The 13,446-nt window shown below is 38.6% G+C and overlaps 1 protein-coding gene across 3 annotated transcripts in view; it reads left to right on the forward strand.

Moving 5' to 3' along the window:
* Nucleotides 1–479: 479 nt before the first annotated feature.
* Nucleotides 480–13,446, forward strand: part of LOC128699335 (plasma membrane calcium-transporting ATPase 2) — a 79,992-nt gene continuing 67,025 nt past the window's right edge. The window contains exons 1-4 of one of the 3 annotated variants that reach the window (XM_070084929.1): nucleotides 480–727; nucleotides 987–1,166; nucleotides 4,019–4,213; nucleotides 4,531–4,737. In XM_070084929.1, coding sequence (XP_069941030.1) covers nucleotides 626–727; nucleotides 987–1,166; nucleotides 4,019–4,213; nucleotides 4,531–4,737 — 684 coding nt within the window. In that variant the 5' untranslated portion in view covers nucleotides 480–625. The remainder of the gene's footprint in view (nucleotides 728–986; nucleotides 1,167–4,018; nucleotides 4,214–4,530; nucleotides 4,738–13,446) is intronic. The other 2 variants (XM_070084930.1, XM_070084931.1) reach the window with 2 other exon arrangements.

Genomic DNA, 13,446 nt, shown 5'->3' on the forward strand with positions numbered 1-13,446 from the left:
AGGGATAATATTAGGAGAGAAGTAAATAATGAAAATGAATGTTATGAGAATGCAATTAAAAGTCTGAGTAGATCTGTAATCCACTATGATAACATGAACGTAGGTAAGTACGTTTATGGAGTAACTTGCAATGTGAACAGACTGACTGATGTTGTAGTGGCCAGACTTAGATTGGTTACAAGTACTTCTGGCAGTGTGGGAGGCACGTGGATAATGATCATATTAAATGCAAATTATGTGGCCAGCCCTATGGTCACTATCTTGAACACTATGAGTTAAATGTCCACTTATATAGTATAATAACGTATGTGACATGCCAAAGTATCTTATTAATGAAAATAAGATACCAGATACATTAAGCAAGTGTCCTAAATTTGCTTGTAGCAGATAAGTGAACTGTAGATAAAAACCAGAAGTACTCCTGTTAACCCTTTTGGGGCCTAGTTCCTAGGCCTTTTGTGTATCCATATGCTCTTGCGCTACCGTCCACAGGATGAATATGGGGTACACAATAAACTAGCCAGCACTTCGAGGGCAAAAATCTAATTTACCGGAGAGACAGCTGTGGCAGTGACATCTTTCACCATGGTTTTCTGTATCATGTATAAACACAATTTTTCCCCAGATGAGGATCAGCAAGACACCGGATTGGGAAGAAGAAGATGCCATCGTCTCCAATCTGACTCTCCTGGGCATCCTTGGTGTGGAGGACCCCGTCAGGGAAGAGGTAATAGCGCTAGTAATGTAAAATACAGGCAGCAGTACAAGCCATTTTAACAGACGACATTTCGACTTATTTAGGGCTTTTATCAAGTCACATTGACTGGTTAAAGCTAAAAGGGCGACAAGTCGTGTTTTTACTTTGGTCGGCTACTCGCCCCTGCATGGAGGCCATCTAGCCACGAACACTATATATGACGCTCTAAACCAATTTGTTTTATTCAGAGAAAGTTATACTGTGAATATACCATGTGCCTTTTGTGTAGGTTCCCGATGCCATCCGGCTGTGTGAGAGAGCCGGAGTGACGGTGAGGATGGTGACAGGTGACAACGTGAACACTGCCAGATCCATCGCTACCAAGTGCGGTATCCTCAAGCCTGGTCATGACGGCCTGGTTATCGACAGTAAAGAGTTCAATCAGAGGATACGAGACGAGAAGGGTGAGGTGAGACAATATTACACTCCTACCTAGAACTGGTTTTTAACAAACCTTTGCATTTCCTTACGAAATAGTAGTAACACAATTGAAAACAAACCACGGAACGGGTGGAGGTTTGAACCCAAATTTGTGAGTCCTGGATTTTCAGGACTCACTTGCCATGGGTTTAAACCTCCATTCGTTCCGTGGTTTTTTGCATTTTCTGTTGTTGCTACAGTTAAGCCCGAAAAAAAGAAGAAAATTTTGATTAATGGGGTTTAACGTTTATCGAATGGACAAAAATACTTTATTTCCTATTTTAGGGATTACAGTAAACTCACACAGTGTATATATATATATATATATATATATATATATATATATATATATATATATATATATATATATATATATATATATATATATATATATATAAGCAAAACAACCACTCTGAAAGAATAGAGAAATTCCAAGCGCTTTCGTGACTACTCACATTAGTTCCTTGATGATGTGAGTAGTCACGAAAGCGCTTGGAATTTCTCTATTCTTTCAGAGTGGTTGTTTTGCATATTCTGAAATCTCCTGTTTACTGTGATCTTATTTTATATATATATATATATATATATATATATATATATATATATATATATATATATATATATATATATATATGTATTTTTTATTATCACACCGGCCGATTCCCACCAAGGCAGGGTGGCCCGAAAAAGAAAAACTTTCACCATCATTCACTCCATCACTGTCTTGCCAGAAGGGTGCTTTACACTACAGTTTTTAAACTGCAACATTAACACCCCTCCTTCAGAGTGCAGGCACTGTACTTCCCATCTCCAGGACTCAAGTCCGGCCTGCCGGTTTCCCTGAATCCCTTCATAAATGTTACTTTGCTCACACTCCAACAGCACGTCAAGTATTAAAAACCATTTGTCTCCATTCACTCCTATCAAACACGCTCACGCATGCCTGCTGGAAGTCCAAGCCCCTCGCACACAAAACCTCCTTTACCCCCTCCCTCCAACCCTTCCTAGGCCGACCCCTACCCCGCCTTCCTTCCACTACAGACTGATACACTCTTGAAGTCATTCTGTTTCGCTCCATTCTCTCTACATGTCCGAACCACCTCAACAACCCTTCCTCAGCCCTCTGGACAACAGTTTTGGTAATCCCGCACCTCCTCCTAACTTCCAAACTACGAATTCTCTGCATTATATTCACACCACACATTGCCCTCAGACATGACATCTCCACTGCCTCCAGCCTTCTCCTCGCTGCAACATTCATCACCCACGCTTCACACCCATATAAGAGCGTTGGTAAAACTATACTCTCATACATTCCCCTCTTTGCCTCCAAGGACAAAGGTCTTTGTCTCCACAGACTCCTAAGTGCACCACTCACTCTTTTTCCCTCATCAATTCTATGATTCACCTCATCTTTCATAGACCCATCCGCTGACACGTCCACTCCCAAATATCTGAATACGTTCACCTCCTCCATACTCTCTCCCTCCAATCTGATATTCAATCTTTCATCACCTAATCTTTTTGTTATCCTCATAACCTTACTCTTTCCTGTATTCACCTTTAATTTTCTTCTTTTGCACACCCTACCAAATTCATCCACCAATCTCTGCAAATTCTCTTCAGAATCTCCCAAGAGCACAGTGTCATCGGCAAAGAGCAGCTGTGACAACTCCCACTTTGTGTGTGATTCTTTATCTTTTAACTCCACGCCTCTTGCCAAGACCCTCGCATTTACTTCTCTTACAACCCCATCTATAAATATATTAAACAACCATATATATATATATATATATATATATATATGTATATATATAATATATATATATATATATACGCTGGGAAAAGTATAATTCTTGATGCATACTATACCTTACGAGAGAAAATTTTTATGAGGATTAAAGATTAGTTTATAAGGTAACATTTAGTAGTGTCTTATCTAAGCAAGTTAAGTAAGCTGTAGCAGTAAATTAGTATTTATAATGAGATTTAATACACTGTAAATAGAGATTTCTTATTGATTAAAAAAACATAAAGTTTTCAATAGTTTTGTCATTTTTTTTATATTTGCATATCTATTTTTCAGTTTCATTTAGATTTTGAAATATCTGTTTCGAAATCCAATTAATGTTACAACATTTATCAGTATAACTATAAGTAGATGTGTTTGTTGGCAGAATATGATAATCTCTGAGAGGAAGATCTTGTTGTAGATGTTAGAACACAATATCTAACAAATTGCGTGACGCAATGATCACTGAAGACAGGATAGCACGAGTATAGCTTTGATATATATGGATAAGGTAATACTAAAATGTTGTTCCCAACATATGTTAGACCAAAATTGTTATATGGAGCTATGGTATGTGGTATACGCTTAAAAACATATGGGGGAGGGGGAGCAAGAACAAGGAACGTCTAAAAACTCGAGTAATGGCCTTTTTTTGGGAAGATGAGAGAATACATGGTAACTAATTGCAAATTTATAATGTATAAGAAATAATTTGAGTAAGAAAACTTGTTTTTACGAGTTAACGTCAGGAAGAAAAATTAAACACTAGTTTTCATTTGCAAACTTAAGAAATACTAAAAAAATGCCAGAAAAAAATCTGTGGTAAATTTTTTAAAATAAACTGCAAAAAATAACGTTATTGTATGCTATATTCACTGAAAATGTTAAATCTGAATGATAAAATAATCAATGGACTGGAGAAATCACAAGAATCCTCAAAATTACATAATTACCGACAGTTACAAGAACATACATAAGCGGATAGCTGAGCAGATATTTTTATAGCTATCAACTATAAACAGGTTTACAATCTAAGGGTATACACACAGGTCTCTCAGAGGTTGTTAGACCAAGTGTGGCCGCGTCTGCGAGTGTTGGCGCGGTCATCACCACAGGACAAGTATATCTTAGTGAAGGGCATCATCAACTCGAAGTCAGGAACTGCCAGTCAGGTTGTTGCTGTCACTGGTGACGGCACCAATGATGGACCTGCACTCAAGATGGCCGACGTCGGCTTCGCCATGGTCAGTACTGGCAATTTTCAGATATGCAACTCCCTAAGGTTCCGGCAGAATGGGATATGTAAATTAAAGACCGTAGTGTATTTTAGTGTGCTGTTAAGAAACTTTTAAATAAAGTTTTGGATCGCAGTTGTAACTTTTTCTAAAGCAAATCTGAAGCAAAGTTCATATTCACTGCTAATGAAGTTATTATTTACAAAATATAGCAATAATAATTCTCAGGCACAAAAAGTGAGTAGCCCATTTTGCAGATACATGAATCTGATACAGTTAATTCCCTCACTGGCACTCTAGTTTATCTCAAGATTACTACTCCATAGGGGATCACAGGTACGGACGTGGCCAAGGAGGCATGCGACATCGTGCTGACAGACGACAACTTCTCCTCCATTGTGAAAGCAGTAATGTGGGGCAGGAACGTATACGATTCTATTTCCAAGTTCCTGCAGTTCCAGCTGACTGTCAATGTTGTAGCTGTCACGATCGCCTTTGTCAGCATCTGTATTATCAGTGACACTCCTCTGAAGGTATGTGCAAGGGTTTTCTCTAAATTAATATTAGTAGTTTTTTCGTAGAATAATATAGTGTAGTGCCCTTCAACAATGTGGCAGTTAGGTTAGGTATGATGAGTCAAGAAACAAGACAAGTGTTTCCTGACGGGTCTTATGTAGTCATATGATGACCCGCCACTGGAACTTTTGGTCATCTGAGCGAGGCCTTTCCCTGGTTTACCAGTCCGCCCCTTTAAAAGTTATGGAAAATTGATATCTGTTGTGAGGTCCCAGGTAGGCCCACGAGGAATTTATCACATCTCATTTACACAAATACTCACCTCTCTAGAACTGGTGAGACCAGCTCCTGCAACTGAGCATGAACGATCCACGTCCCTCTCAACTAAGCATAAAGTGCTAAGTATGTGTTAACTACTTATATAACTAGACCGCATGCAAGGTCTGAATATAAGGCTCTACGAACATGCTGGGTTTCAATGCTTCACTTTATAAAATCATAATTAAATTCTTTTTCAAAAATCTAGCATTTACTTATGAGAGTTTTGATAACAAAAATTTAATTAATACGTTTCCAGATTCACTTGTGGAGGGAGTTGAGGAGGCGGGTCTCATCTATCATGGCTTCGTTACTAAATTAACCATTCAGCATTTCTTTCTTCTTGTTAGACGAGCGATTAACTCCCGTGTTGTTGCCACTAACATCTACTGTAACCTTCTTCAAATGTATAGAAGTTTTATCATAACGTACAGAAAGATGAACGCTTACTGCACGAAATTAACTTATATTTATAATACATATGTGGATAGCCACACTAAACTCGACTCGACCCTAAGACCCTCCGTATTGCAGTGGCTCTGCGCCTTGCTGCCCCAATTCACACAGAATATACGTGTATTTGCGGCGAAGTGCAAGCAGACCAATACGGTCTACATGGTCTTAACTGTTCCAAAACCAATTGCTGGCATGCAAGACACAATGAGATCAACGACATCATTAAGAGAACCCTTGCTACAGCTGGATGCCCTGCCGAGAGGGAGCCCCGATCACTAGCAGCCAACAATACCCACAACCCAGCAAACTGCCCCGACGGGATCACCATCTATCCTTGGAAGAATGGCAAGCTCTTAGCATGGGACTATACCTGTGTGTCCACACTGGCTGACACCTATATCCATCACAGTGTGGGGCGACAGGGAGGAGCTACTGACCACAGGGAGGAGTACAAGATCAGCAAGTACAGGGACATAAGCCAACAGTATCAATTTGTCCCAGTGGGATCAGAGACCTTGGGATCATGGGGAAAAAATGCCACACGTTTCCTTAAAGAATTGGGTTCCAGACTCATCGACACCACCAGGGACCCAAGGGCAGCCACTTTTATGTTCCAGCGCCTCAGCATAGCCATCCAGAGGGGAAATGCTTGCTGCATACTTGGCTCGTGTCCAGCCTCGGAGGAGCTGGAGGAAATTCATGATCTTTGATACATTGTGCCATTGTATTCATGTTTATGTTTTTTTCTGTAAATGTATTCTGTAAATGTATTCTGTTTATTAATAAATGTTCACATAGAATATAAAATATATAGCGGTGGTAGGAGAAGAAAATATTCAAACAGCTCCGGGGAGAACCTTGAGGTTTTCCTGAGGTACGTTTATTGTCTTCTCTGAGGATGAGGGTCCCCATTCCAGCTATAGAGGTGGTACTTCCATATATGTATATATATATATATATATATATATATATATATATATATATATATATATATATATATATATGCAATAAGGTGATTTCAGAATATGCAAAACAACTACTGTGAAAGAATAATGAAATTCCAAGCGCTTGGACTTGCTTAATACAACTTTCTCAACTTTTTGAAAATCAGTTTGATGGTTAAAATCTCTCACATGAATAAATAGGTAAAAGTCTCGAACTAAGATTAAAACAGCATAAATATAACATTAGAACTGGACAAGATTCCAATGTTCTATTTATTCATGTGAGAGATTTTATATATAATTGAATCTTGTTTCATAAAAAGCAGTTTTGACAATAATGTGAATATTTCTTTTGGTTTATATAAATTAGATTCATTTATAATTAATAGAATTTTGGAAGAATTTAATAATACAATGGACAAATAATAAATCATAATTCTTGGGTAGAATAGTTTGTTTGTGGGATGGCGTGAAGGACCTGTCTAGTTGGGCCAGCGGGTCTCCTGTAGTGTTCCCTTTCTTATGAGTCGCACGTCAGGTGTTGCTTTGTTGTGGGATGTGATGGTGAGGTGTGGTCTAGACCCTTTATATGCCTTCCTTTGATGCATCACTTATATTGTTCCTTGATAATGTGAGTAGTCACGAAAGCGCTTGGAATTTCATTATTCTTTCACAGTGGTTGTTTTGCATATATATATATATATATATATATATATATATATATATATATATATATATATATATATATATATATATATATATATATATATATATATACATATGCAATAAGATCACAGTAAACAGGTGATTTCAGAATATGCAAAACAACCACTCTGAAAGAATAGAGAAATTCCAAACGCTTTCGTGACTACTCACATTATCAAGGAACTATGAAAGTAAAGCATCCAAGGAAGCTATATAAGGGGTCTTGCCAACACCTCACTATCAGATCCCACAATGGTTAAACACCTGACGTGCGCCGACCCAACTGGATAGGTCCTTATGAAATAGGTAATGATTTAAAATACCCAAGAAATGTAATTGATAAATCTTTTAAAGTTGCTAGAAATACTTTTTACAATCCAAAAAGGGACAACCAGCCTTATTCAACTAAAAATATGTTGGTTCTCCCTTACCATGAAAACCTGGTTGATATGCCTTCTCTTCTTAAGACTTTTAATATTAAAGTTGTATTTAAAAATCTTGATACAGTAAAAAAAACTTTTGATAAAGAATTCCCCCCAGAATGCCGATGGATGTGTCTATAAGATTCCTTGTAAAATTTGCGATAATGTTTATTACGGTCAAACTGGTAAAAATCTCGAACTAAGATTAAAACAACATAAATATAGCATTAGAACTGGACAAGATTCCAATGCTCTATTTATTCATGTAAGAGATTTTAACCATCCAATTGATTTTCAAAAAGTTGAGAAAGTACTATCAAGCAAGTCCATGGTCGACAGGAATATAATTGAATCTTGTTTCATAAAAAGCAGTTTTGACAATAATATGAATATTTCCTTTGGTTTATATAAATTAGATCCATTTATAATTAATAGAATTTGGGAAGAATTTAATAATACACTGGACAAATAAATAGCTTGGGGGTGAGTTTTGCAAAGGACCTATCCAAGTTGGCTCGCCGCGCGTCACGTGTTTAACCGTTGTGGGATCTGATAGTGAGGTGCTGGCCTGACCCCTTATATAGCTTCCTTGGATGCTTCACTTTCATAGTTCCTTGATAATGTGAGTAGTCACGAAAGCGCTTGGAATTTCTCTATTCTTTCAGAGTGGTTGTTTTGCATATATATATATATATATATATATATATATATATATATATATATATATATATATATATAATATATATATATATATATATATATATATAATATATATATATATATTATATATTATTTTTTTTTTATTATCACACCGGCCGATTCCCACCAAGGCAGGGTGGCCCGAAAAAGAAAAACTTTCACCACCATTCACTCCATCACTGTCTTGCCAGAAGGGTGCTTTACACTACAGTTTTTAAACTGCAACATTAACACCCCTCCTTCAGAGTGCAGGCACTGTAATTCCCATCTCCAGAACTCAAGTCCGGCCTGCCGGTTTCCCTGAATCCCTTCATAAATGTTACTTTGCTCACACTCCAACAGCACGTCAAGTATTAAAAACCATTTGTCTCCATTCACTCCTATCAAACACGCTCACGCATGCCTGCTGGAAGTCCAAGCCCCTCGCACACAAAACCTCCTTTACCCCCTCCCTCCAACCCTTCCTAGGCCGACCCCTACCCCGCCTTCCTTCCACTACAGACTGATACACTCTTGAAGTCATTCTGTTTCGCTCCATTCTCTCTACATGTCCGAACCACCTCAACAACCCTTCCTCAGCCCTCTGGACAACAGTTTTGGTAATCCCGCACCTCCTCCTAACTTCCAAACTACTAATTCTCTGCATTATATTCACACCACACATTGCCCTCAGACATGACATCTCCACTGCCTCCAGCCTTCTCCTCGCTGCAACATTCATCACCCACGCTTCACACCCATATAAGAGCGTTGGTAAAACTATACTCTCATACATTCCCCTCTTTGCCTCCAAGGACAAAGTTCTTTGTCTCCACAGACTCCTAAGTGCACCACTCACTCTTTTTCCCTCATCAATTCTATGATTCACCTCATCTTTCATAGACCCATCCGCTGACACGTCCACTCCCAAATATCTGAATACGTTCACCTCCTCCATACTCTCTCCCTCCAATCTGATATTCAATCTTTCATCACCTAATCTTTTTGTTATCCTCATAACCTTACTCTTTCCTGTATTCACCTTTAATTTTCTTCTTTTGCACACCCTACCAAATTCATCCACCAATCTCTGCAACTTCTCTTCAGAATCTCCCAAGAGCACAGTGTCATCAGCAAAGAGCAGCTGTGACAACTCCCACTTTGTGTGTGATTCTTTATCTTTTAACTCCACGCCTCTTGCCAAGACCCTCGCATTTACTTCTCTTACAACCCCATCTATAAATATATTAAACAACCACGGTGACATCACACATCCTTGTCTAAGGCCTACTTTTACTGGGAAAAAATTTCCCTCTTTCCTACATACTCTAACTTGAGCCTCACTATCCTCGTAAAAACTCTTCACTGCTTTCAGTAACCTACCTCCTACACCATACACTTGCAACATCTGCCACATTGCCCCCCTATCCACCCTGTCATACGCCTTTTCCAAATCCATAAATGCCACAAAGACCTCTTTAGCCTTATCTAAATACTGTTCACTTATATGTTTCACTGTAAACACCTGGTCCACACACCCCCTACCTTTCCTAAAGCCTCCTTGTTCATCTGCTATCCTATTCTCCGTCTTACTCTTAATTCTTTCAATTATAACTCTACCATACACTTTACCAGGTACACTCAACAGACTTATCCCCCTATAATTTTTGCACTCTCTTTTATCCCCTTTGCCTTTATACAAAGGAACTATGCATGCTCTCTGCCAATCCCTAGGTACCTTACCCTCTTCCATACATTTATTAAATAATTGCACCAACCACTCCAAAACTATATCCCCACCTGCTTTTAACATTTCTATCTTTATCCCATCAATCCCGGCTGCCTTACCCCCTTTCATTTTACCTACTGCCTCACGAACTTCCCCCACACTCACAACTGGCTCTTCCTCACTCCTACAAGATGTTATTCCTCCTTGCCCTATACACGAAATCACAGCTTCCCTATCTTCATCAACATTTAACAATTCCTCAAAATATTCCTTCCATCTTCCCAATACCTCTAACTCTCCATTTAATAACTCTCCTCTCCTATTTTTAACTGACAAATCAATTTGTTCTCTAGGCTTTCTTAACTTGTTAATCTCACTCCAAAACTTTTTCTTATTTTCAACAAAATTTGTTGATAACATCTCACCCACTCTCTCATTTGCTCTCTTTTTACATTGCTTCACCACTCTCTTAACCTCTCTCTTTTTCTCCATATACTCTTCCCTCCTTGCATCACTTCTACTTTGTAAAAACTTCTCATATGCTAACTTTTTCTCCCTTACTACTCTCTTTACATCATCATTCCACCAATCGCTCCTCTTCCCTCCTGCACCCACTTTCCTGTAACCACAAACTTCTGCTGAACACTCTAACACTACATTTTTAAACCTACCCCATACCTCTTCGACCCCATTGCCTATGCTCTCATTAGCCCATCTATCCTCCAATAGCTGTTTATATCTTACCCTAACTGCCTCCTCTTTTAGTTTATAAACCTTCACCTCTCTCTTCCCTGATGCTTCTATTCTCCTTGTATCCCATCTACCTTTTACTCTCAGTGTAGCTACAACTAGAAAGTGATCTGATATATCTGTGGCCCCTCTATAAACATGTACATCCTGAAGTCTACTCAACAGTCTTTTATCTACCAATACATAATCCAACAAACTACTGTCATTTCGCCCTACATCATATCGTGTATACTTATTTATCCTCTTTTTCTTAAAATATGTATTACCTATAACTAAACCCCTTTCTATACAAAGTTCAATCAAAGGGCTCCCATTATCATTTACACCTGGCACCCCAAACTTACCTACCACACCCTCTCTAAAAGTTTCTCCTACTTTAGCATTCAAGTCCCCTACCACAATTACTCTCTCACTTGGTTCAAAGGCTCCTATACATTCACTTAACATCTCCCAAAATCTCTCTCTCTCCTCTGCATTCCTCTCTTCTCCAGGTGCATACACGCTTATTATGACCCACTTCTCGCATCCAACCTTTACTTTAATCCACATAATTCTTGAATTTACACATTCATATTCTCTTTTCTCCTTCCATAACTGATCATTTAACATTACTGCTACCCCTTCCTTTGCTCTAACTCTCTCAGATACTCCAGATTTAATCCCATTTATTTCCCCCCACTGAAACTCTCCTACCCCCTTCAGCTTTGTTTCGCTTAGGGCCAGGACATCCAACTTCTTTTCATTCATAACATCAGCAATCATCTGTTTCTTGTCATCCGCACTACATCCACGCACATTTAAGCAACCCAGTTTTATAAAGTTTTTCTTCTTCTCTTTTTTAGTAATTGTATACAGGAGAAGGGGTTACTAGCCCATTGCTCCCGGCATTTTAGTCGCCTCATACGACACGCATGGCTTACGGAGGAAAGATTCTTTTCCACTTCCCCATGGACAATAGAAGAAATAAAAAAGAACAAGAGCTATTTAGAAAAAGGAGAAAAACCTAGATGTATGTATATATATATATGCATGTGCGTGTCTGTGAAGTGTGACCAAAGTGTAAGTAGGAGTAGCAAGATATCCCTGTTATCTTAGCGTGTTTATGAGACAGAAAAAGAAACCAGCAATCCTACCATCATGCAAAACAGTTACAGGTTTTTGTTTCACAGTCATCTGGCAGGACGGTAGTACTTCCCTGGGTGGTTGCTGTCTACCAACCTACTACCTGGCATATATATATATATATATGCCAGGTGAAAATGATAATGGGAGCCCTTTGATTGAACTTTGTATAGAAAGGGGTTTAGTTATAGGCAATACATATTTTAAGAAAAAGTGGATAAATAAGTATACAAGATATGATGTAGGGCGAAATGACAGTAGTTTGTTGGATTATGTATTGGTAGATAAAAGACTGTTGAGTAGACTTCAGGATATACATGTTTATAGAGGGGCCACAGATATATCAGATCACTTTTTAGTTGTAGCTACACTGAGAGTAAAAGTTAGATGGGATACAAGGAAAATAGAAGCATCAGGGAAGAGAGAGGTGAAGGTTTATAAACTAAAAGAGGAGGCAGTTAGGGTAAGATATAAACAGCTATTGGAGGATAGATGGGCTAATGAGAGCATAGGCAATGGGGTCGAAGAGGTATGGGATAGGTTTAAAAATGTAGTGTTAGAGTGTTCAGCAGAAGTTTGTGGTTACAGGAAAGTGGGTGCGGGATGGAAGAGGAGTGATTGGTGGAATGATGATGTAAAGAGAGTAGTAAGGGAGAAAAAGTTAGCATATGAGAAGTTTTTTCAAAGTAGAAGTGATGCAAGGAGGGAAGAGTATATGGAGAAAAAGAGAGAGGTTAAGAGAGCGGTGAAGCAATGTAAAAAGAGAGCAAATAAGAGTGGGTGAGATGTTATCAACAAATTTTGTTGAAAATAAGAAAAAGTTTTGGAGTGAGATTAAAAAGTTAAGGAAGCCTAGAGAACAAATGGATTTGTCAGTTAAAAATAGGAGAGGAGAGTTATTAAATGGAGAGTTAGAGGTATTGGGAAGATGGAGGGAATATTTTGAGGAATTGTTAAATGTTGATGAAGATAGGGAAGCTGTGATTTCGTGTATAGGGCAAGGAGGAATAACATCTTGTAGGAGTGAGGAAGAGCCAGTTGTGAGTGTGGGGGAAGTTCGTGAGGGAGTAGGTAAAATGAAAGAGGGTAAGGCAGCTGGGATTGATGGGATAAAGATAGAAATGTTAAAAGCAGGTGGGGATATAGTTTTGGAGTGGTTGGTGCAATTATTTAATAAATGTATGGAAGAGGGTAAGGTACCTAGGGATTAGCAGAGAGCATGCGTAGTTCCTTTGTATAAAGGCAAAGGGGACAAAAGAGAGTGCAAAAATTATAGGGGGATAAGTTTGTTGAGTATACCTGGTAAAGTGTATGGTAGAGTTATTATTGAAAAAATTAAGAGTAGGACGGAGAGTAGGATAGCAGATGAACAAGGCTTTAGGATAGGTAGGGGGTATGTAGACCAAGTGTTTACAGTGAAACATATAGGGGAACAGTATTTAGGTTAGGCTAAAGAGGTTTTTGTGGCATTTAAGGATTTGGAAAAGGCGTATGACACGGTGGAGAGGGGGGCAATGTGGCAGATGTTGCGTGTACACTGTATGGTATAGGAGGTAGGTTACTGAAAGTAGTGAAGAGTTTTTACGAGGATAGTGAGGCTCA

The sequence above is a fragment of the Cherax quadricarinatus genome, chromosome 14 (genome assembly GCF_038502225.1).
Source record: "Cherax quadricarinatus isolate ZL_2023a chromosome 14, ASM3850222v1, whole genome shotgun sequence".
Classification (NCBI taxonomy): domain Eukaryota; kingdom Metazoa; phylum Arthropoda; class Malacostraca; order Decapoda; family Parastacidae; genus Cherax; species Cherax quadricarinatus.